The sequence below is a fragment of the Phyllostomus hastatus genome, unplaced genomic scaffold (assembly GCF_019186645.2).
Source record: "Phyllostomus hastatus isolate PE091 unplaced genomic scaffold, TTU_PhHast_1.1 phas_contig_80, whole genome shotgun sequence".
In the NCBI taxonomy this organism is placed as follows: domain Eukaryota; kingdom Metazoa; phylum Chordata; class Mammalia; order Chiroptera; family Phyllostomidae; genus Phyllostomus; species Phyllostomus hastatus.
In genome coordinates, this window is record NW_025333960.1 from 44,172,513 (window position 1) to 44,198,799 (window position 26,287).

A 26,287-nucleotide genomic window follows, 5' to 3' on the forward strand; every position below is an offset into this window, starting at 1 on the left:
CAAACAAATTTTCTTCTAGTTCTTAAAAAAAAAATTACAATGTTAATCTCTATTCCCGACTGGATAAACAGCTGCTAATAACCTCCAGCTCCCAGGGGAGGAGGCTGTTTCCTTTCATCTTCAGGCTGGTGGATATCTGGCGTGCACTGGGCTTTAGTGATTCCACATGCTCCTCACTTTGCGTGGTTCAAAACTTCTCCGGTGCTGGTCTTGCCAACTCAGGTTTCTTTTCCTCCTTTCCCTTAGATAGCATCCATAAACTCAAAAAATGTACTGGGTAATGGGACTACTTACTTGAAACTGTAGTTCTTTTACGGTTGGTGTATTTAAAGAGGAAATTCAAGTTCTTATAATATCTAAGGAAGCTCAAGTCTTAGATTTTTGCATTTGAAACCCTGTGAGGGAAATGACCATTTGGGTTTTTTTCATACTGAGCTAATTACTTACTCAAGGGCTGGCTATGTTCAAAAGGACTCAACTTCTAATAGCATCGCTAATGGGGCTCCTTACTTGTATCTGTTTGTGTCCTAAATAGAGGAGCCAACGTCAACGCTCTCTCCCTCCAGAAGGAAGCACCCTGCCGAAGATGGTGGGGCCGGCAGGTCCCCGGGGCCGTTCTCACTTGTTCCCGAGCACCTGCTGTACTGGTGACCTCAGTTCTACACCTCAAGATTCAGACATTTCGCAAAACAGCTTTTTAAACAAAACCCAGCTGTTTCCCATCTAGACTGCAGGGGAAAAGTTTGGGCAGCTTACAGAAACATTACCCAGAGACTACCATTCTCCAATAACTTTCACACACTTTCAGCTCCAAACGAGACCCGGCCGTGAGCAGCAGCCAGGGAGAAGGCAAGTGAGAAATTAAAACGTGGAAACCAATACCTCCGTTGTTGACAATACGTCCAGTTACCTGCTTGAACATGAACGTGGCCATTGCGTCAGGACAATGCTCCCCCGAAGATGTCATTTAACTAATGTTGGACAGTCTTGTGGTTAAGCTTAACTTTATGGATAGAAAGGAAGCTATAATTACACACAACTGTGAATGTCAACCAATTAGGTAGAGTCCTTCCCTTTCAGAAATGCTGCTAAAGCATTTTTTTAAGGTTTTCCCCCTAGAACTGCTTTGCCTAAAAACCCTTCTTATTTTGAACCCATTTTACTCTTGTTTTCTAAGCAATTAAGATACTTTTGATTTAAAAAATTTACAGCCACAATAAAGTTAAAATAACACGACGACGACTACAGATTTTGAAAAAATATCAAATGGCCAAGGCCTCGTCTTGGCTTTTAAAGAGTGCCAAGTTGCTCCAGCGTTCTCTGTTTTGGTATGAATGACATAACTGAATTACTTCATGAGCTGCTACTTTAATTCCTAAGGGTGGAAAATTCCATGAGTTAATTTAATTTGGATGTAAAAAATATACACGAAAACTTGTTCTTCCTGTGGACTCTCATGTGAAATATTGGAGCCAATTGTGGGAGCCGCTGTGCTTCGAGGAGGGGCTGTCCACCCAGCGCGGCCCTGGCTGGGCGCTGCAAGGGCTGGTGCCACCAGGCAGTTCTCTGACCTCCATTTGGGCACATCAGAGCCTGTGTTTTCTGCACTTCTGACAGTCATGCTTCTTCTATGGCTCTGCAGTGCCCTTCCTAGACTGTCTGTATTGGTAGAAACCCTGCACAGACTCGAATATGAACTCAGTAACACCTTCCGCAGAAAGCTTTTCTTAGCTGTCCCCTGAGGCTGGACAATGTTCACCCTTTCCCGAGTCGCTTCTTAGATCACTTAATAATTCTGCTTTGCATTCTGGTTAGTCACATACATGAGTTATCACCCTCCCAGAGTCAAAGGCCTGCAGGCTTGGAGATGTTTATGTTCCCCCCAAAGGATCTCACGCACAGGATGAGTGAACACCTGTGTATTTTCTAATATACACAATTCCTATTCCCCACCCCAAATCTTCTTTCTTGAGAAAACAAGGGTAATATTCTTTTGTAAAATGCAAGGGTTGTACCTTTGCTAAGTTATGGGTGGTTTAGCACTGCATCCTTGCCCCGAAAAGAAGTTCAGTGAACAATACGACGATGGCCATGCTATTAAAAGGGTCTACTTGCTTCTCCCTCTATTATTTAAGAAGAAAGCAAAATAAAAATAGGATGAGGTCACAGAGCCTGTTTTAAATGTTTTTATATTTTAAAAGTGGGGAAGACAACGAGTTGTTTTTATTTAGAGTTCACGGTGCCAGGGTGCTGAACGCACACTTTGGCGGAAAAAGTTCGAAAATGAGGCTCGGTTTGTCCTAGAAGATGGAGAAAGACTGTTCTTTGGGTGTGGTGGCCCGGTGCAGACTGGCGGTCCTGTTTCGAGTCATAGGGCCCGAACTTCAGTAAAATAAGCACCGGGGGAAGAGAAGGGGATATACCTAGTTCGGACCCACGGCTGGGAGGCGGGGCGAGCCTCAGTCCCGGCCCGTCCGAGGGGCTGCTGCTGACGTGTAAATGCTCGCACTGCTCTGGCTGCAGCCAAAAGCTCCTGACTTTGGTTTGAATTAATGCACAGACAGCAAATGGGGAGCTCAAGGATTCTGAAGCTGTTTGTAACTAATCCCTGGTTAAGAGGATTTCTTTAAGTCAGACAGAGAAAGAAAAAATACTGTGTGTTCTCGGTTTTATGTAGAATCTGAACAAAACAAAACAAAAAACAAAACAGACTCAAAGAAATGAGAGCAGCACGGTGGCTGCCAGGCCAGGGGCTGGGGCCGGGTGGGAGAAATGGGGAGATGTCGGTTCAAGGGTACAGACCCCCAATTATAAGATGAGCAAGCCGTGAGGTTCTCATGTACAGCACAGCACGGTAATTAACACACAGAAGGGTAATTAAGTGATCGCATGGAGGCATCGACTGGCCTTACCGCAGCAATCACTGTGCAGTATGGACGTGTGTCAAACCATCACAGTGTACACTTCAGCGTACGCATGCTGGGCTTCAACAATCAAGTGGGAAAATTTTTTTAAATAAAGAGAATCTCTTCAAGTCCCTTTTTCTCTCTGTTCTTTTCTTCTTTACATTTTCTTAAAATAAAGTACCTTCTTCACAATAGTTAAAAACTTTCAACTGAGAATGTTAATCTACCCTCAGAATATCTGATAATTGCAGAGATTAGGAGAGAACGGTGGGACCCAAGAGATAGGCAGATACAGTTAATTACAGAAACAAACAACATAGGAGCTACAGAAAGATGAAATTGATGATGAAGATCCTGGGGGCAAGTTTACAACCGGCGATTTAAAAGACAGTCTGAAGTGCTCTGAAATAGAGGCAATGACCTCTCAAGCTCACTTGGGTTCCACCAAGAACAAGTTTTTCTGGACAAACCTCATCTCCTCGTCCACAGGAGTGCTGCCCGCCTGGTGCCTTGCGCTACCGCCACGGACAGAATGAGGAAAAGCGGACTGCATGGAAGAGAAATCAGGTGGACAAAACTGCTGGAAATATTAACCCCGAAGGGCAGGGGATGATGTGAGTGCGCAGAGGACGCCTGCAGGACTGAACCTCAGGCTTTCTGCCCCGTGTCCTCCCCGGTCACAGTTTTGATTTGTGGCTTTGATGTGAGCACTGGGACACCCTTCAAATTTGCCAGCCACAGAGCTGGCAGCGGGTGTGCCTGAAGGGGGACCTAAAGAAGGCCTGAGGGTAGAGACAGACTGAAGGCTGAAGCCTGCAACTCGGAGGGGGCGCGTGAAGTCTGCATTGGCCAACCCAAGCGCACGAGGACCGCTGACAGACGCGTGGCTCACGGATTTCATCTGGTTACCAGTTCAGGGTTGTTGGCAGGACGGCACCGTCATCCAAATATTAGCTGAATCTTGTTAAGTGCCCTTTAATGAGGATGCAATACACTGAATGGGCTTGGTGACAGGTCCGCCTCGTCCACCCTGATAATTCCTTGAGCACTGGGTTCAGTGTGAGAGTCCACACACTAAAAGGTCCTCGAGAAAGAAAAGCATCCTTTATATACTAGGGAGAATGCACTGGAAAGTCACAGAGTCAAAAACTATTTTTAGGGTAAATATTTGAAGATATAAATGTCTTGCCTAGAGAAAACATACAGAATAGACTGTCTTCAAACAACTGAAAAGTTTTCAAATATTTGTTGGGTTGACTTAGGCTAACTCGAGGCAGAAAAATGGGCACTGCGCAAAGAAGTAAATTTGGGCTGGACATAGGGAAAATTTCCTAACACCTGCTGGAAATGCGCTCTGCGGTCATCTGGAGCTCCTCAGCCTGGAAGCAAGGAGGCGGACGGGCTCGCTGACCCCTTGGCAGGGGATTGGGAGGGGGATTTGGGCAGAGATGAATTCTAAGGCCTCTGAGATACTAGGGCACTAACTACTTAGAGGCGAAGTAAAGTACATGCTAGACTATACACGGGATTTTTGTGGAATCAAAATCTGTGAAAACCTCAGGGCAAAGACGGCGAAGCCTCTATGGATCGTACCCTTGCTGAGAGGTCCACAAAGAAGCGGAATTCTCTGACTTCTGCTGCTCCCAAGACCACATGCTCCCCGAGACAGCACATCACTGCCCACTCCCCTCTCTAGTTGCCAAGTGTTACTGGCATAGCTAAATAGCAACGTGTGGCAGGGAGCCAGGGGGCGACTGAAGAGTTTTCTTGAGTTTCACAGTTAAGTCAGAGTAACAGAACGGTTTGTAACAGCAGCCACGGTTTTGAAATGGCTATGGTATGAGGGTAGAGAGGAAGTTTGCTGCAGCAGTGTGGTATTTAGCGCAAAGAGTGCCGGTCCCGTTGCTGGCTTGTCTGGTTTTTAATTCTAACTTGGCCACTGACTAGCATCCGTGCTCGGTGCACTTCCCCTTTCTGGGCCTCCGTCTCCCGCAGTAAAATAAGGGACACGAGCTGAAACACCTCTGGGGTGCTTTTAGAATCGAATGTAAGTCGTTTTGTCTTCTGATGTCCTATGTGGTCAAAGTTATTTTACGTTTAATGTCAATTAAGTAAAAAGGTGCTTCTTCACCTAATGAATGTTCCTCTGATAAATTATTTTTACTCCGAAGTCAAACTAAAAACATTATTGATAGGAGAAAAACTGGGCAAAGGTTGACATCCATCAGTGCTTCCTGAAGCGTGCCACCCCCGACTTGGGGGTGTGGGCGGGGTCGCAGGGGTGCTCTAGAGGACTGGGGCGGGGGGGGGTGCAAGTTCACAGGGCTCATCCCTCCCTAAGCCACCCAGGGCAGCTAGACCCTCACAAGCTCATGTCTCCTCTGTCCGGGAGGGACAGTGGGACCCTTTCCTCCCGGGGGACAGAGCTGGGTCCATCCCCTGGCCCGGAGCCGAACTACACAGCAATATGTTTTTAAATACATGTCCTTTCCTACTAGACTGTGAACCTCCTGAGAGCAGAGTCCGCCTATTAGCAACTAGCCTGACATTTGGTTACCATCTGATAAATGGTTTTGAAATGAATAAGTGGACTATAAGCAAAAAGGATCTGGGAACCACATTAACATTACATATTAATAGTATAGGAGCTTTTTAGCTAAATGACTCGATCGTGGCTGACTCTACTGACAAGGAATCAGGAGCGTAGACAGTCACAGGAAGGCACTTCTGATGAGGGTTTTGTTAAAAGAGGAGATTGGGTCATCGGAAAGGCTTGCTTTCAGGTCTCATCTGTGAACCTGAGTACTGAATGATTCGTGGAGAGAATTATATTGGGAAAACTGCCACTTGAATAATTTATTTAAAAACCTAATGATTTAATGTCAGGATTACCCATGAAGACAGTGGAGGCACAGAGGAGGTTATGTCTGAGTACGCGTTTCTGAGTACGTCAGTGACAAACCCAGCGGCTTCCAAATTCTCCCCCATTCAGAGGCTTCTGCTTAGATTCTCTTAGAAAAGTGAGTGGCTATGGTAGAAAAATTAACTGAAAATTTATTACTTCAAGGACCCTAGTAAGGAGAGTTCACACCTCTTGCCACTTTCCACTGCCAAACTGATTTAAGGCTAAGTGTTTCGACACTGTGGATTTTAAGTCTCGAATGCTACTGCACTGGAGGGAAAATTCTTTACCTCCACATTTGGGTAGAGAACTGCTCTGGGAACTTGGCCATGAGATACTTGGAAACTTCTTTCATCGATGAGCATTTATCAAGATTTGAAAAATCACAAGCTCTTACCACCTGAAATTAATTCTTAAAAGGCATACCTACATAATCTCTAAGAGTACTCATAATCTCTGAGAGTACTCGTCAATGTATCCGAGTTCAAACCCCACTTCGTGACTTGAGACCCCCCTGCCCTTTTAAGGCTCCTGTGACCAGCACCGCGACGGACACCGTTATCGCCCTCCCTGGCTCTTGTGAGGACTCCCTGACACGGGGTAGATGTGGCCCCCAGCAGCTGGGCTGGCGGCTGGTCAAGCATGCAGACAATGTTAGTTCTCCTTCTTCCCTTTTTGTTTACTGGAGGAAAACAAAATGCAATACACAGTATTTAAGGAATTTACAATAGAGCTGGTAAGGCAAAAGTCATGCCTACCAAAGATACAGAGCTATGCAAAACTGGGGGACATAAATATCCAGCTGACGGTACATTCGCAGTGCTCTGAGTGTAAAGAGAAAACAACTATCGCAGGTGGAGGTGGCAAGGCGAGCCTTCCTGGAAGAGGCAGAATGTGAGTCAGAGCTTTGAGAATGGGTGGGGTGAGATGGATGGAGAGGAGTGGGTAGAACTGGCCAATCCAGACAGATACTGAAGAAGTTAGCGCTAAGAGCATGCAGGGCAGATTCTGACAATGTGCACAAGTGGTATTGCTGGAAAAGTTTTTATATATTGAAAGAGCTAAATGTACAGCTTTAGGTAAGTGGTAATGGGACTTTATAAGCTGAGCTAGAAAAGTGGCCTTCATCTTGTAGATAATGGAAAGCTGGTGAAGGTTTTTGAGCAGGAAAGCACATGGCCAAATAATATCTTCTAGAAAGCCCGCAAGCCTACACCATTCACTCAAGTGTTATGAGCCGTGCTGCTGTGAAAAAAATCCCTTTCATTATACTAATACTTAGTAAATCACTGAAGACCTACTTCAGAACTCCAAGGAAAACATTTTATGAATCAAAAGCTAAGTACAATATGTTAGCAATTAAATGAGATAACATAATAGCCGAGGCAGAACCATGGTTTTTCCCCCACCACGATTTCAAGCTGCTGCAGAAAGAAATGCTTATATCATCTTCCAAGTTATCAAGCCATTTCGTTTTGATTTTCCAAAGGCGTGGCGAGAGGAAACCAGAAGAGTAAGTAGGTCAAGAGGATTCAAAGCTGTCTATTCTTTAATCAGAAGGAATTATTAAGGGGAGCTATAAAGGAGATTTGCTTAACACACACACACACACACATACACACACACACACACACACACCCGCCCTGGGATGGTGTTCAGTTACTAGCACTTGCTTCTACTGCAGAGCAACAAATGAAGGTGAGCAGTTGGGAAAGAAACTCCCCCCAACGCTGCTCTGCGCAGTTTCCGGTGCATACCTCCCACTGCTACTTTATTTACTGCAGCTGGCCAAAGTTTTATAGCCTGTTTCATGTATTAAAATTCAAATGTGGAAAACATTACCAGTATCCTCCTTGAATTTTTTTTGTTGTTGAGGGGAAAGGGGGGGTGGTTTTTTTTTTTCCTCTTCCCCTTCAACTTCCTTTTTATTGTGGAATGTATCAAATGGTCAAAGGCTAACTTCAGACTGACTAAATTCAAAAACTATTTCCTTTGTTCTTATGTTTTTGTTTGAAAATTCATACCAGTTTGCACAAGGAAAGAACAGGCAATCCGATCTCGTTCACACACGTTATGGAGTTTCAGGCAGAAGAGCTCAGAATCTGGGGGCCCGCTACCTATTTTTGAGAAGGAGAGACACAGCGCAACTGCATCTGGTTTGAAGGACAGCAGGTCGTCGCCATGTCACATCTTTCAAGTTGCTCCCTTGTCTGGTGGGCTCTGCGGTCGTCCTTGATGGAAGTATGTCTTCAGAGGAGTGGGCAAGAACTTCCCCTCATCAGCAACACTAGCTGCTTTATTGCTTCTGTGTAGTTTTTCAAAATCAGAGACACTGGCTAGTTATTGCCCCTTTCCTATTGCTCTGTTCTATTCTCTCGCTTTCCCCTTCACCTGCGTGAGTGGATTTCTAGTCTCTTCCTTCTACCCCACCTCTGAATCAGGCTCAAAGAGAAGGCGACTCAAAGGTCACACAGTTTCAAAGTGCATCTATTATAGTTTATTATTTTAAAGAACCGCTTAACCTACATCTGGCATTTAAGAGCAAACTTTACATATTTATGGAAAAATAAAACAGCTCTGAAGCAATGCCCTGGCTGCATGTTGCATCCGTTTAACATATGCAAAATGAACACAGCTACAGAAATTAAACTATTTTTCTCCTGATTGAGAGCAGATACACAGAAATGGTTGTAAGTCACAGATCTGGCTTTTAATAAAGCCAGATTTCTTAATTAAAAGCAGTATTGTTTAAACATTGTAGTTTAAAAAAAAGAGCTGTACAAACTAAAATCTCATATTATATGCATCCCAAGTGTATTTAACACATTACCTGAGGCCAAGCTAAATTAAAATCTAGCTTTTCCTTTTGTTAACTCTTAGCAACTGCCATGAATAGACAAACAATTTCTACCCAATGACGAATTTTGAGGGTAGAGGTCAAGGAAAAGCTAAGAAGAAAAAAATGATTTAGCTTTGGCATTCAAAAATATCTTTCCACGTTTTAGAAGTGAGGTCATTGCTTCTATTTATAAACCAGTATTTTTGGTTTCAAATTGGTTGCAGGTTTCCATAGTACACCACTCAGGATGGCACTCTCAGTCTTTTATGAAGAGGGGAATGGAAAGGAGGGCAGGGGAGCAGCACTCTTGGGCAAGGGGCCTCCGAATAACCTGTACTTAGTTTGCATTCTCCTTTCAGAGTCATCTTTGAACAAGAGACGCTTGAGGGAAAACAGGAAACAGGCCTTCATCCAAGCAACTTTTTAAGAGCCCAGAAGGTACAAAAGAGGACACTCAAGTTTCTAAGGAGTGGACTTATACAGAATCACTGGCAACGTTAAATTCTCCAATCATTTGGACACCTCATTAATGGTCATCAGTTAGTGTTTTTATTAGGACGTTTCTCTGAATCTTCCTAATCATCCCCAACAAGGATGCACTCCCAAATCCTTATCAAAAGTAGTGGGCAACACTGAAATTCCAACTGTAATAAGGAGCATTCACATAAAGGCTTATTTATAAAGCGGTAATGGTAAAACTACTATGTATTTCAATTACACAGTCCCACTATCCAGTTCTGCCTCCCATACTCAAAAGCAAAAGCCACTGATTTGGTTTCTTTAATTAAAAAAAATTCAACCTATTCATATACAAAGTGGCAACAATGTACCATGAACACAAGCTGGCCGGGTCTTTTAGCCAAAGTCTCCAAGATGAACAATTTAAAGCACCAGTAATGACCAGCAATGCTCTCCTGGGTATGTGCTTAAGTGAAACAAAGGTGTGCCCACACACACCTGTACATGAATGGTCACAGGAGCCAGAGGGGAAATAACCCAAAGAGCCATCACCTGATGACCAGATAAATATAATGTATACAATTCAACAGTTTGTCGATAAAAAGCGAATGATACTCTAATATATGATAAAACATGCATACACCTTGAAAACACTGTGCTAAGTTAGAGAAGCCAGTCAGAAAAAACCACCACATATTGCAGGATTCCATTTACAGGAAGTATGTAGACTAGGCAAGTCTATGGTAGACCGAGAGTTGCCAAGGGCTGGGGGGGTGGGGAGGCAGGATGGCGAGTCACTGCTAATGGCGATGGAGATTTCTTTTCTTTCTTTTTGGAGGGGGCCAATGTGTTCTAAAATTAGACCGTGGCAATGGCTGCACAGCTCTGTGAATACACTGAAACACAGTGAATTGTAAACCTTACACAGGTGAATTGCACGTTAAGTGAATTATATCTCAATCGAGCTGTTTTAGGATGATAAAAGCAGCAGTGCTGGTATTTATATACTTGGAAGTCCAATTTTATACACTAACTACGGAGTCTACAAATCTCATCACTTACCATGAGTGAATGTCTGTTGGCTGAAAGAAGACCGGTTCCATACCCTGAGCCCAGACCACCCATTGCTCCGTTATGCGACGGGCCAATGATGCCGTGCATGTCCCCGTGACCACCGGGCATCGCTGTGGATGGGCCCACTGCGTGATTCCGGAGAACGTGGATAGCATCATCCAGTCTTTCTAAACGATCTTCAATTCGGCTTTGCTGTTGGTTAAGAAAGGATGTGAAATTTAATGGTTTGAAATGCACGCATAGGTTACATAAGTAAAAGTTAAGTTGACATGAACTACACTTTGAGTTTCTAAATATGTTTCCAGTAAAGTTTATTTCCTTAAAATAATAAAAATAGTTTCCTTCCTAGACAACTGGTGACAAATATTATTATTATAATTATAGTGTTATTTTTCATGAACAAAAGAAAATTCAGGAATTCTTCCAGGACAATCTAATGTACATGTGTTAAACTACATTGCATTAGCTTGAAATAATTTGGGCTACCTTTAGAAAAGAAAACATCATTGAATTCAAGTAACACTTTTGACAGGCATTGGTTAAAGATTTTTAAAAAATTAATAATGGGAAAGTGATTTATTAATAGTTTGCCAATTAAATTATCTTCGTGAAAGCAAGATTTCCTTGGTCTCCCCTGTGATGGATGATACAGTGCTCAGTATCAAGTCAGGCACAGGTAAATGCACACAAATAGTAATGTCTTAAGTACTATCAATTTTCACTTACGTCTCCTGCTTTCTATCTATTACCACCAGCTTGTGTATCTATCTATCTATCTATCTATCTACCTATCTCCCTCTCTTTACACACACACAGAGAAGGGAACAGGGCCTCAAAATGATTGCAGAAAAAAAAATTACAATAATTCTGTCCATCAAAGTGGTATGAGATTTCAAGACTGAAAAATACCAAAGATTTGAATTAATGTTCACCAGGGCCTTCTGAGTGATTTCAAAGTCATTTCCACAGTGTAGAGTTCCCTCCCTTATACAACTGCATTATACAATTAAAAACCAACTGAACTTTTGTTTTCGCCCTAGCCATTAGGACCCAACTTTCCTGCAACTAGCAGAGATCAGGTCTATGCTATAGTTTTTGGTGAAGAAAGGGGACAAGTGGATGCGCCTTTGTTGTTTTCCTTTTCCAGTGTGATCAATAATGAAATCAAATGAACATCTGCACGGGACTCTCCGGTGTGCACTTTAACACACACCATCCCTCTGGGTCCTCGTTGTACATGAGCGAGGCAAGCAGGAAAGACAGTACTATCCCTGCCAAACAGACGTGCAAATGAGACTCAAAGAAATTAAGTGAATTAATTAATCAGGGTCACATTGCCAGGAAACAGTAAAGTCAGGGCTGAAATCTAAGTCTTTTGACTTCAAATCTAATGCCTCTTTGTACTACATCATGCTACAATCCTCTTTGAGTTCCAATGGGCTGTGCGAACAGATGTACTAGCTCCACTCTATGAGAAAAACAATTTCAAATTATTCTATACTGACGGGAAGAATGTGTGTCTAATACAGTTAGTCTACGGTACAGAGCACTCTGATTATGTGGGCTTTAGTGTTAGGGGACCTCCCCTAAACTCCTAGCTCGGCTACTAATGTGACCTTGGAAAAGTTACTAACATCTTTGAGTCTACACTTCTTAATTTATGAAAATGGGAATGAATACATATGCACTTCCAAGTGCAAGTGTAAGCATGAAAAGAAATAATACATGTGCCTACCATCCCTTCTGGCTCACGGGTTCCTGGTGGAGAGAGCAGTGCATGCTGGCAGACCCCCTCTTGAGTGGTGAGAATTCAGAGAACTGAAGCAGCAGTCCTCACCCACAAACCTAGCCTTTGCAGTTTTACAGTTGGATAAAACCTGGTTTTGATAGCTGGGTCCAAAGGAACAACTGATGGACGTCGCCGTTTACAACAACCATGGATCACCTGGACGCAGGCTGCAGGTTCACTGGGCTGCTTAGGCAGCGCGTACGTCGTCTGCCCTGTGGTTGCCTTTAGCAGCCGAAATGCACAGCTGGATGATTCACACCCCACAGTGAGGAAGGGAACAATGAAGGGGGAAATGCACCTTTGTATTTTAATTTTTAGATTTTCCTTAATTGAAGTAGTAAGCCAGAAAAGAAGGAAGGACACCCCGAATAGCTGACAAGACGTTAATTCAGGTGGATAGGCAAGTCTGTGCCTTCTTCCATGGTGCATCCAAATCATGGGCGACGAAGGGGGAAAATGTGAAAAGGCTGAAGAGTTGCTTGCTGCCTCCTCTCTCATTTGATTCACAAATGGTCTCGACATGGCACAGAGCAGTGGTGTTTCATGCACATCTCCAGCCCCATCACTGTGAGTTAAGAAAGCCTGGTGTGCCAGACACGGAATCATATACTTATTATATACTTACAGTATTAATTAAATGTATGCAAATTTTCAGCTATCCCCTACTGGAAGAGCAGAGATGTAACGATATGACTAGATTTCTATGAGAACCACAGTGAACCAGGAAATAGATTTCTTGTTCCAAGGTCAAGAGAAGAACTCTAAACTTGCTATTCTGGAAAGCAGAGATAAATAGAATCTTCAAGTGTTCCAGCTGTACAGCTTAGCTGGACCTTCAGCAGTTTCATATCAGAGAAGTTATTTCATTAATGACAGGGCTCTTTCCCCCAAATGGGAAGGGGGCCATTATCATTCCAGGATTTTTAGCAGCATCTGAGTTTCAATCTACACACGGGAACAAGCATAGTCTAAACTTGGAGAGTGAGCTAGAAAAAAAAAGGTCCGAAAGCAGCTAGGGCGGAGACGAGCGGACGAGACTTACCAAGGAGTGTAAGGGTCCTTCATAATTAGGAGACGAGGAGGCCTGCCCTCCATTTCTGGACCAAACGGCTGTGCCTGCTGATATTAAACTGGGAATTACCATGCGATCTATATAACCTTAAAACCAATCTCACCAACATGTTAAACAGTTCTTTCAGAAACAGTGATGTTGATTTCCATTGGACAAGAAGGTAAATACGTGTAAACTTCCCGCACAAGAATTCTGGGGCCAGGAAAACACTTGAAATGTGAAACATGAAGACTTTACACAGACTCAGAATTCTCTCAAGCTTCCTCCTAAAAGGAGGAATTTTAGCCGGGGAAGTGTTCCTTGATAGAAAGCCATCACTACAAAGTCAAGGTCCTTTTCAGAGCACAGAGGGGGGCTTTTGTTACATCTTCATGCAAGGTCAGTTTGTTAAGCCAAATTCTCTCACCAATGAAACACAGCTTTGCTACTTGTTATTAAAATGATCCTTGAGAAGCAATAAGCCTTCAGAAACTTTTTAAGGAAATAAGATTAGTTGGCAGTGATCCACCAAACCAGAAATTTAAAAACTCAATATAACAACAGTCATAAGTAGTTCTTCCAAAGCAAATAATTTTTTTATGATTCACTAAACTTGCAGGTAAAGAAAGATTCCTTCTATAATAAATATTACATGTCTAATCTCCCACTTTTAAGTTTAAAATAATACAAACTCAGTATAGAAAATAAATAATTCAAGATTTCTCCCTGAAATCTCATGCTCCGACACAGTTATCACTTTAAATATTCATTCTTCCTGTCATTTCTGGGTGTGCATGTGTGTGTATTTTTATGCTAAATAAAAATAGAATATTTTGTTCAATTACTTTCGGTGACAGAATCTGGACAGAGCTATCGGTGTGAAAATAGCAATCTGTCCCCATTTTTACATCTTCATAAGGTTCTTCCTTGCTCACACACCGTCTTTCTCTATGGACTACCAGGACCCCAAACGTGGCCTTGTTTCTGTGTCTTCCACAGAGAGCGCACTGCTCAGGTTCAGGTTATCTGGGGAGCTTTCTGGAATGATTTCTGCATCATAATATGCCACTCCCCTGATGAGCCTACGGGTGGAGTGGCGGAGTGCGGAGCTCTGAATCTGTCTGTGCTCCCGTATTGCTACAGATGTAACCTCAGCAAGTCACATGCTCTTCCTGCGCCTTGTACCCTCATCTGTAAAAGCCAAGTAGACTAAAATACTGTATTTTGCTGTGCATGAGGCACACCCACGTTTCTGTGTGTATTATACACTGGATTATCTTACCCATTATTATACCTGTTATATGTAATCGTTATACCCATGTAATATTCATTCCTTATTTTTCCCTCAAAAATTTGGGCAAAAAAGTGTGCATTATTTATGACAAAATATAGTAGTTGCTCTCAAGCTTTATTGGATTCAAGAATTTTTTTCCAAATTATAAAACAGACAAAATCGGAGTTGCTCTCCTTGAAATGGGGAACTTGCAGCTCTCCCTGCGCAGCCCCACCCCCCATCACGAGCACTGCTGCACCAGATGCTGTCTTGAACCTTCTCTGGTACCGGACATTGAGGTCTGTGATCATTGTCCAGAGCCTAACAATGTGGTACTGAACCTAATGATTCAGAACTTTCCTTTCCTTTTTGGTCACTGGGAATGTTTCACCACTATTCCATTATATGTCATCTCTGTTTCTTTCCAGGTTCAACTTTGTCTCTCTGGACACTGGACTTAAGTGCCCAGCTAGCCCTTTCTACTCTGCCAAGGGAGGCTGGAAAGGCTGATATTAAATCCCACCCAAGCCATGGCCATCACTCAGACAGCTTTGCAGGAGTCTGGAACTTCCCATTCTCTACCAGGGAAGCCAGGTTATAATGGGCCATGTGAGTGCTGCACGCGGAGAATAATATGTGGAAGGAGGGGGCAACATTTAGGCAAGCGACTCCACTATAAATTACAGTTAAGGTCAGGTTTCAATCAGGTACAGATGTGATTTAGAAGCCACCTGTCCTCTTTCCAAAGAGCAGAGACAGGCACCAGACGGGGCCCTCTGGAAGCATTTATACGGGAAGGGCAATGAGCCTTTTGAATGGACCTCTGAGAAGTGAAATGCTTTACTAACATAATTTAAGAACTTACAATTGTATTATTTGAAGCTGTAGGTCATATAATGGGTTATTTTTAAAGGCAAACACCCCCTTTTGCTCCACACACTTGCTTCGCAATTTATTTACAAGATTATTAGTTTTCCCCAAACATCCCAATGACACGATCTTCAAAGAGAAAATTTGGAAAGTCTAAAATGTCTGTTGGAAGTGATCCTTTTGAACAGTCTCTATTTGATGACTGTGTTGATCATATTCATGACTACATTCACTGCCTTTTCTCATCTGAGATGCCGTACTGGAGTGTGTCTTTCCATTGAGTATCTTCTGGAGAGCTGGGGAAAGCTTAAGAAATAAGTTTTCTATATGTCTATATATTTTAAAAACATCTAATCTTTAAGACAAGTTTTGAGTGTGAATAGCTGTACCCTCACATGGGAGTCTGTCTCTCCCACTGCCTTCTGTCTGTCTGCTGGAAATGTTCTGTTTGGAACTTCAGGAGGCAGTGCGTTTCCACCACCCAGAGCAGGGAGTCTAGCAGGCAACCGCTCTCACCAGCGGGCAGGATGGTGGCATGACAGTCGGCACCGTACCTGAGAGAGAGGGAGGAGAGCCAACGGGAGTTGAAGGGTTTGATGAAAAACTGTTGTTGGTGTGATCCGGAGAATAGATCTTAAAAACAATGGGGAGACAAGAAAACAAGCCCTCATTATTAGGAACAAATAATCAACAGTTTCATAAATTACAAAGTGTCAATGCAATTCATTTAAAAATGACAAGTTACAAAACAATCACTTGAATTTTTCAAAATCAGAATTACTGAGGTCCTGTAAGACAGGGGGAAAAGAACTGGTCTGGAGGTCAGCAGACGAGAGTTCTAGTCCTCTCTTCCCATTTCCTCCAAGGGCTGTGTGGCTGGCTGGGAGCAGGCCACTGAGACGCACCGGAACTCCCTTTCCCTCCACAGAACACGTCAGACTGTCTCATCTCTACGACTGCTGTGCAACTCCTTCGCCACAATGAAGGCATTTGATTCCAAGATGTAAAATACTTAGATTAAATAGAAACTACTTGGTCAAAAATGCTGACATAAATCAAACATATTTTATGCTCCTGATGGTAAGGAAAAGAACAACTGAAGAGATAAAAGGTTAGGGCAATGAAACTCCACTCACATTTGCTATGTTTAGCTTTTGAAGACAACACCAAGTATACTCCCTCACACAAGTAAGGTGTGTCATTTGTCGCCAGCGAACAGGCAGGACATGGTCAAGTCTAGCCTCTTGGCAGTGGGCAGTCAAAGCAGAAGAGGTGAGTCCCCAGGGGCCAAACGTGATAATTTCTCATGGACCTCAGCTCCTACGGTCTTTTGTTTTTTTTTTAATGCCTTTTCCAAAGTGCGTTGGAATTGCCCCTTGCAAAGTCAGTCTTAGTGGGTCAATGAGTGCCCACAGGACTTTAGAGAAAAATAAGAACTCAAGATAGAAAATCTATACCCCTAATAGCCCTGAGAATATCCACGAATCCATAACTGAGGAGCACTTGGCCCCAATGTGAGGAGACAAGATGGAAGAGACCAGTCATGCACTCAAAGAAATTATGCAAGAAAGCTAGCACTTCCAAAATCAAAGCTATTTGCCATTCATTTTCTAAAATTCCAACTGTCCACATCTGATTAAAGGTCAGCCTTCTAATACAATGCCACATGTGCAGTCCAGAGTCAATATTTCCTCACCGAAGCAAGTGCCTTCCCCAGAGCATCTCCAGTCTGGGAGCTGCCTGCCGCCCCGCTTCCTCTGTTTGCTGCAAAGACAAAAGGCAGAGTATGAGAAACCAGGCAGTGAGACGCCTGACAATTTTCTATTCCTGGTCCATTTACTCACAATTTAATTGCATTTTTAATGCTAATTATGACACATTAATCTTTAATTAGCATTAATTTGTTTGCTGAGGTAGATGTCAAATATATTCATGTTACATTTTTTACAGATAAAATATAAACCTGACACCTTGGTTTAAAGATGAAGTGTTTTAGTTGCTACTACCTTCCACTTTACTTAGAGTGGTGAGTGGGGAATGATAGTCCACTGGTAAAAAGTATACAGTACTTTCAGATCTCCGAAGTTCTCTCAGTTTGGCTTTTCAAAATACTTTAGATAGCCAATTAAATTCTCCTCATGCATAATTTACACCTTTAAAAAAATGATATGTCACAAAGGGGGTACTCCACTGAATGCTCCCCAGTGAACAAATTTTTTAAAAAATCTGTAACAGGCCTAGCTTTCTAGGAGAGAAAATATTTTTAATATTTTAAGTAACACATTGTCCACATATTTAAGCCAAACTTAAAAAAAGTTGAACTGCTACGCTGCTAAAAGTCAGTATGGTCTCAAATTCTGGAGATAACATCAGTCTACATAATCGTGAAGCTGTATCTCCATCCTAAACACTGCTATTTTTAGCGACAAAAGAAATGAACAGAAAGCACTATTAATAAAAAGATACCGATTCTAGTATATAACGTGAAGCCAGCTCTGTGTAGAATCTAGGCTTTGAGGTAATCTGCCTGCATAAAATGGTACGGCCGGTGTCCTCCTGAGGTCGTCAGCACCCACACAACGCCTACACATGGCATGATATATTTATGAAGGCCTTGCCGTTAGCAAATTGGCGAAGTATTGAAATAAAGCCCATTAAACTCCAGGGGAAGCTATTTTTCAATATTTCGTGAAGTAAGATAAAGAACTCTTGAAGCCACTGATCAATCCAAGCAAAACTTTATTACACAAATAATTTTTTAAAAAATCCACCGGCCTTTCCTTGACCCAAGACAAGCAGCCTTTCTGGCAAACACGTCCCCGACTTCCAGGTCTGTGAAGTGGAGGACAGGTCAGCTCTCCAGTGGTCCAATTGTCCGCTTCTCTGCGTTACGATTTCACTCTCTTGACCTCCACGTAGCACAGTAAAATTATGCTTGCTATTTTTATGTATGTGCATGCTGGATATGTCAGTTAGAGAAACTTTTGATGTGTGTTTTATTTGGTTAACAAAACCCATACCTATATGCATGTATTACTAAAACTGAAAGAACACTGGTATATGTTAAAAAAAAATACAGTCACATTCGGACATTCTTTTTGATATCACAAATTCATATTAAATACATATCATTATGAGTAGCTGACATTGTCCTAGAAGAAGTGAAGCTATAATCTGTAATTTTGAAATTTTAAATTAAAAGGCTTGCCTCTGTAGGTTATTAGACTAAGGATTACATGCAGAAGGGAATTCTTTGAAATGAGGTTCTGACAGCATAGTGAGCTAGTAGAAGAAACTCACAGATACCAAGGGTATTAAAAATACTTAGCATAAGAAGTAAATGAAATTTTATCTGGTGTGAAAAGTATTGATTGCTGCATTAAGGAGGGTTTTCTTTTTTAAATAAAGGCAATTCTAAAGAGAAAATAACAGAAAGCGCTAACATTTCTTCAGCCTGTATTACCACAGTGTTTCAGGGCAATTTTCTATACAAATTTTTGTAGAAGTAACATTATCATATATACCTAAAAATGAGATTTATCAGTCAAAACAATCTGTGATTTCTGCTTGATTAGAGAACAGATCTTCATGATATGTAAGTTCCCAGCCACAGTGGAAAAATTACATTATCTAAAAAAGAACTGAAACCCAGATAGGACAAGACAATTACAGATAGAATCTGCTACCACAATGTCTTTCAAAAGATGAATTCTTCCTTTGAACAACTTTAAAATGAAGATAAAAAGTGTTTAAAACTACTTTTTCATGAAACCACAGAGACAGAATTGAAAAACCAGTATTTTAGAAACATTAAAAATGTGTATTACCTAGAGCATAAAAAAGCACACTTTACAAGAGACAAGATACGATCATTATGATCGCTTTCACGCTAGACTTTGTATGAAGTGCCTGCTACATGGAGGGAGACATTAGGACTTCGGAAGTAGAATAAAAATCAGAACCAACTCCTTACCTCATGCTGTCATGAACATGATTCAGAAGACTAACATGTTACCCATGGAAGCCACTCTTAAAAACAGACTATTTTTTCACATGGAGCCATCCTACCTTGCGGCAGCTGGAGAGCCCAACCCAAGGCTTAAATTTCAAAGGCGTTCACTGGGGCCAGTTTGCCCTTTCGCGCGGAATGCCTTTTGTTCTGTTCCAGGGAACGTTGGGGAAGACACATTTTCAAGAGTCCCTCAATATGTTAAAAGCTGCATGGGTCCTTCTGTTCAAGAGTTCTCTTTTTATTTGTGTGACTGATATGTCAAAGGGCATAAATAATCAGAAAAGTGAATATAATATTAATTCTCAAAGGTGTAATTTCTCTTATATTGAGTAATGGGTCATGTTTAGCAAAACACACTTCTAATTAAAATTAGAGCCACCTTTGTGGCTCTAATGCAGCAGGACTTGACTGCCGCTCTAGGCCTGATTTTTTGGTCAACTCCTATTATTAGCAATTACCCAGTGCCCATAGAACAGAAATGAAGATAAAAATGATTGCCTGTAGTTGGTAAAGACTGGATTGATTGATTTCTTAAGTTATTTTAACTCTAATCAATTTCTCTTGCTCAAGAGAAAAAATAATCAGTCTCTAAGCAGGGTTGTAAAATAAATATGAGTGGGAGATGAGCAGTGATTGCGAGGAGCTGTGATTTTGGAGGGGGATCCGATGCTGCCAGCCCCCCCCCCCCCCCCGCCCCTCTCCAGCGTTGTTCAGATGGCTAGAGCCCAGGTGCTATTGCTGGCTAGACGGCGGAGCAGAAACAAAGGGTTACGTAGGTGGGGCTGCGTGTTGGACCACCCTCAGAACACACCCTGAGCAGAGCACCAGGGTGAGGGGCACCTGGGGATCAGCTACGGACACAGACTGTGGGAAATATGCTGCCCCTTCACTGCACACCCATAACCTCGGGCTGGGAACACCATGGAGATACAAAAGGAAAGACAGGTGTAATTACGGTGTGTTTGCCTGAAGGAAGATGACTGCTTTGGCATTTTATTAAATATTATCAAACTATTAGAAGCAGCAGAGCAATGCCGTGAGTTTGTCTATACGGACGATGAAAGAAGGAGCCCTCTCCAGCCCTCATGCTACATATGCTTTTAGAGTTAACACTAAAATATAAGCTACGATGTATTACTTTTTAGCAGGAGGCATTTCTAGGAATTCAGGGGGAGAGTTGGGCCCCATGACCGTGCGCAGGAAATGGACTAGAAGATGTAAATCAAACTGGTCTATTGCTTTCTGCCAGTGGTCTTTGTAACCACGATGCCATAACACTGCTGGATAAAATGCACATACTCTTCTGCTACATGCCTGTCCACTACCCACTCAACTGCATCTCAAGGCTCAAATTCTTATAAAAGATCAAGTGAATCTCATGTGACTATTCTTATAATAAAATTACTGGGAAACCAAGTCCTCAAAAGGAAATGGACATGTTTCTGCTAGGAAAGCCACACACTCAAGTGCATCGTGGATACAAACAAGTCATTAGAAGTGAAAGCTGTAAGCCAGATTAATTCAGAAACCAGAGAGATATTCCAGGATAATCTTTAGCATATGTTGTATTAAATGCATCTTGGTTGTCTGTTTCTTCAACACTGGTTTGAGGTTAAAAACATGAGAAATGCCATGTATTAGAAAGCAGGCCCGTTAAAGACTATAATAAAACAATAATAGTTTGCACAACCATTATGTTAGTTGTATGCTCTATTCCCTCTTAGGGGAAGCGAGGGTGTGTAGTCCCAAACCACAAGAGGACACACCCTGGGAATGTATAGGAGTGGTGTCTCCTGGTAGGGAACAGAGGCACTCTCCACAGAGTCTCAGGAGACTGTACACAGTAGGCACCCTCTCAATGCTTTCGATCAGGAAGGACTATGGCACATTGCAGGCAGGGAGGAAATATGTATGTAACAGAATGTATATGGCTGTATCTTCTACATTCCTACCCTCTACAGCTGGTGTCTAACAACTTACTATGCTTCTTTTTCTGTATGCAAGGTTACTCATATGTAGAGACATTGGACTCTAATGCTTCTGAGACACAGCTAGCAATATAATGTTGGAAAGATCTTAGGCATAAAGTTTGAAGGGTTCTGGTAGTGGTAATCCTGAAGCCCCCAAACCTTAGCTTCTCTCCTTAGTTTGGTACCGCATCGGTTAAACTACTACGAAACCATGCTGTGTCCCATGCATTATATTCATGTAGTTCTAGGGTGCTTAAAAGATCCCTCTAATTCAGAAATGTCTAGTGTAATCTCCAGAGGTTGCTTACAAGGCTTCAGAGAAAAGTAGTGAATGGTGTGTAATAAGTAAAATATTTCACTCTACAACACTCTCAAAAATCCATGGATGAATGTGTCAGTAAAAAAAAAAATTCTGTCATTAATATAACCTCAGTAAGCTCTATCCTTCTTCAGGGTTTCTCAAAAAATGATAATGGGAATTAAAGGGCAAAACCCCCAAGAAACAATGGTCATTCTTCCAAGCAAAATACAAGCAATCCAAGACTTCAGCGAGCACCTTCCGTCTTTGAGGTGTAGAGGCTAGAACCAGAGGCAAAGGAGTCTGGTCCGGAGAGGTTACCCTCTGAGAGTTCTGGAGCGCATATCCCACTGCACTCGCATTTTCTTTTCCCAGGATCCGTCCAGGATTATCGCTGACCACCAGCAAGATACATCAGAATGGGAAACCGAGAAATGGGACAGTGATATTTTGCACTGAAAAAGCAGCTTCCTAAGACACCAATGTTGTTTATGAAAAGACTGCACTGCCTTGCAACTTTACACCAAGAAAACTTGAAAAATATGATGTCCACGTGTTAGCACTCGGACCCCATTCTCACAGCATTAGTCTTGCTTACAGCCATTTTCTACAGAATCCTGTGTGTAATCTCAAACATGTGTCAGGCTATGTGTTCCCTATTTACCAATTATTTAATTAGCTCTGTTTGTTCTTTGCGATACAGGCAATGTACTATTTCTTTATTTCCTGCATTTCAGAATGAGTGAGTATATGCCAAATATTTTCAAGTCTACAGATGTATCCCATTAATCCATAGTGTTTGCTAGGGAAGTATTACTAACAGAAAAGAAACCTTCTCTTCTTCTTACACAGACACGCTGCCATCCCTGACTTCTATCTCACTCTGAAAAGTGAGCCAAAGCCTGAGAGAAGTAAAGTGCGAAGAAACTCGAGCCGCTGGATACTGTGCAGCACTGACGCTTACTATTGTATCTACATTTTCCTCTGCGTTTTAATTGAAGGAATCAGAGGACATATTTTAAGGGAAAAAATATTTTAAGGGAGGATATATTTTAGGGGAGTAATCGTTAATAAAGTTCTGTTCTTCCAAAAAGCTGAATTACCATGTCTACTTACTTCCCAAAAAGATGATAAAGCTTTCTCGCATTCTAGACTTTGACAAGTACACCCATGATTATGGAATAGTTTGTGTTACAACGTTGTTCCTAAAAAATCCCTTTTCTGGGTTCCCCAGACTCACATCTTTCCCTTTTAAAATGATAGCTTCCTTATCATTACCTAAACCCTCCCTGCACTAAAGCAGGCCCCTCCAGTCTGTGACAAGTCAAGGCCGCCGGGAGCCTACAGCTGCACCCCGCTCGGGCCAACTCTAGCTGAGCAGCCATCCCTGTTCATCGATGAGCTGACGTTGAGCCAACCGGCATGACTAAAGCAAACCTCATTCCCACGGACTTCGCTGTTATGCTACCCACGGCTCATGGAGAACCTTTATTCCATCTCCTAGTATCTTTCTTCCCAAGTCGACTGCCCGTCTCCCCGGAAGACTGTCATTTTGCAAATTAATGAACAAAACTTTTTTTTTCAAACAGTGCCTAAGCATGTTTTCCTGAACTCGAGCTCTTGCTCCACCTTTACACCTTCCTAAAAAAGAAAATGAGTCAAACCACAAGTAGACAGGAAATCTGCCATGTAAGAGGATGAATGACCGGTCACCCTTCTTCATAGCTAGACCCCGTGACTGCAGAAAGGGGCTTTCCATGTGCCAAACCACACTGAAGTGAAATATGCTTTTCGCACTCTTTCAGTTCTGCACTTCTTTCTTCTTGTTTTTCAAATCTGCCAAAACTGCATTGATAGCTACAAAACTTCCCCCATGCGACCTCTGTCCACAGCCCTCCAAGGTCAAACTGATGCAACATATTTGTAGAAGCTTTGTTATAAAAAGTTACAAAAATGGAAGCTCCTAAAGTTGCTTCATAATGAGACATGCTAGCAAAGGGCTGCGAGACGGACCGTCTCAAGTGTGAAATACGATACTGAATAAAACAGGGAGTGTACTATTTAGGCAAGATTGTATTTGCAACATTTCAAAATACATTTTTATCAAAAACTCTCCCACGTAAGTGATTCATACTACTTTCCCAAGTTCTACAAACCAGAGAAAATGATTCTGCCACATGTTCTTCTCTCTAAAACATAGAGAGCATTCTCGCCAGTGACCCACTGGAGTCATCGTAAGGCCCAGCAAGGTACGGGTTTGAGCCAGAACCAAAGTGCTGGTGAGCGGTGAGGTCTGAGGTTTTCGCAGGGCCCTGGAGCACGGGGCTGACTGATGAATGACAAGGACGGTTGACAAAGGCCAGTTGAGAAGAGGGTGCCCACCTCCTCCCTAACTTGAACTCTTCCTTCCCTGGGCAGCTGGACACCCTGCAAGCTCTTCCCGCGAGGTGAGCGTGGTGGGGACCTGCCTGGCCCAGGGAGAGGAACGCAATGGACAGAGTGAAAAACGAGAGGAGGCGGATGGCTTGGTTCTTTGGCGGGGCCGTTCTGCTTGGGCCTTAACTTGTTTCGTACGTTTACTTGAGGAAGACAGCAAGTAACGTCTGGCCCACGGGTGCCCAGCCCTCTCCTCTCCTGCGAGTGAACGGTCACGGCTTCCCCGCTGAGCACCCCACAGTGAGGTGAAGCTCACGGGGTGACTCCTGCTCGCCCGTGAATCTCACACGAGCCAGTCTTCAGAAGACTGTGGCGTGGCGTGGCGTGGCTCTGAGCAGAGCACAGTGACCGAGTCCGGGAAGTGGTCCACAGCTACTGTTACGGGCAGTTATGCCCCTTATCTCATGAGCCCTCACTGGCTCGTCTTCACAAGGTTCACTTCGCTTGCTGTTTGAGACACGAGAAGCAAGGCGGTTTTGGTGCATTTAAACCCTTGTTCAGTCTAACTGCAATAGACAGAAGAGCCAAATTTGTTTCTTGTGGGGAAAAAAAATGTGATCACGGTCAAGCCAATGACTATTTCTGTTTGATTCATTCGCTTGTTCATTCAGGTACAGGACAAATATTTGTTGCCCAACTGCTCTCCCATTATGAGAGGAAAAAGAGGTCATTCACTCTTAACCCTGGCGCTGACTGCCGGCATCAGAACCGGCATTGCGAAGACTCACCCATTATGCTGTCGGTCCCGTTGGCTGGGGGTGTACAGGACGAGGTGCTGTAATGGTTGGTGCCGCTGCGGTGGAACGTGGACATTGGAGGAAGACTGGAGTTGATGTCTGCTGAGGAGTGGGATGGGTAGCTCTGTGGCGAGAAGCACAAAGAGGAGCACATTCTCAACCATGAAACACTGAGTGGGTGCGTTTTTTAATTCTCCTTTCAGAACTCTTCATTCTGCGATAGAGAAAGCCCTTAGGATTTCAAAATATCCAAGAACACATCTTGCTCAGATCTGACAGCTTTCATTTTTCAAGTAATAAAATAAAAAGACACATATTTGGTTTGGGTTTGCATCAAGTGGAGGGGAAGATAGTGGCAACATAGGATGCTGAGAAATGATTACAATCTCTAAATCTGAAAATTACTGCTTAAAAGCATCCCCGTGTCTTCAGCAGCATAATTGAGCGTTGCTACTATTATTTTTTGTACGGCCTATTGAAGAAGTAAGGCAGATTCTATGATATGATGAATAAAACAACCCTGTTGTGATCCACAGGGTTTACATTACACTTCACCCTGACCTTCTGGACACGAAATGGCAAAGAGGAACCATTAACCAGTCTCAGCCCTTTTTCCTGCCAAATTGGAACATCTTTCTGAACTCCAGCAAGAACAAAATGATAAATGAAAACCTTAAAAAGTGCTCATGATTTGATATGAGTATGTCTCCAGAGTATCAATACGTAAAGCCTTAACTCAATGACTAGGCTGAGTTAAACCGGAACAAATGAACTGAGAGTAACTGTTTGACTTCTTACTTTGTGTGCCCTCTCTGCCAGCAATCTACCATATCACTGACTGTGAAAGGAGATTGTCTTTACAGAATCATTTGGTTTAAGGCTTGGCTTTGAGTTTGATTATTGTACCAGTTGTCCAAATAAGCTGCTTTCCTTGGGGCATATCACAGTGCCTGCAAGGTTGGCCAATTAGGTGCCAGCCCATCTGCTTGGAGATGAGATCACTAGGAGGGTCACAGTAATTTACAGAAAAACACCGAGCTATCTTTCCATTCAAGGCAGTTAGTAGCTTAAAACGTTGTTCTAACAGACATCTGAATGCATTACAGACATGTAAAGGAAAACATTTAAGCTAAAATAGACCTTTTCCTTATATGTGTTATATTAATGGGCCACGGTTCTTTGTTATACGATTACTGGATAGTCCATTAATATCGTTCAATATGAAATTGAGATGGGAAATGGTGCTCACAGGCAGAGGTGCTTCAAGTCCGGGTGTCTTGGCATTTTCTTTTATTTTGAGGGGCCCACCTTACATTTACCTCCTCCTTGATGATTCTTTACTACTTCCAGCCCTTCCAAGATCTTTTCTCTCTCCATCCCTAACGAACTTACCTTCTGCACTGTGCCACTTAATAACTATATGCTGCCTTCCATTGCTTTCTCTTTCAAATGCATCTCTCTCTATGCTGTAAACTCACTGAAGGGAGGGGAAAGGGCTTGTACCTCTGCATCCTAGAACTTACTGCTGCGTGCTGAACACATAATTATCCTACATACTCAATGAACAACTGGTGATCCATTAGCCTTTAATGAAGAGTGGACTGATATACTAGCTATGTGAGAGATAACGAAAATGTCTAGAAAATCAAACGATACTTCAGAGCCAAGTCT

At 42.6% G+C, this 26,287-nt stretch overlaps 1 protein-coding gene across 21 annotated transcripts in view; it reads right to left on the reverse strand.

The window, feature by feature from the left end:
* TCF4 (transcription factor 4) overlaps positions 1-26,287 on the reverse strand; it is a 336,776-nt gene that overhangs the window by 20,060 nt on the left and 290,429 nt on the right. For 16 of the 21 annotated variants that reach the window (XM_045850363.1, XM_045850355.1, XM_045850356.1 and 13 more), the window contains 5 exons: positions 24,608-24,740; positions 16,860-16,927; positions 15,718-15,796; positions 13,012-13,088; positions 10,169-10,372 (listed from right to left, as the gene is read on the reverse strand). In XM_045850363.1, the coding sequence (XP_045706319.1) occupies positions 10,169-10,372; positions 13,012-13,088; positions 15,718-15,796; positions 16,860-16,927; positions 24,608-24,740 (561 nt within the window). The remainder of the gene's footprint in view (positions 1-10,168; positions 10,373-13,011; positions 13,089-15,717; positions 15,797-16,859; positions 16,928-24,607; positions 24,741-26,287) is intronic. The other 5 variants (XM_045850375.1, XM_045850362.1, XM_045850359.1 and 2 more) reach the window with 1 other exon arrangement.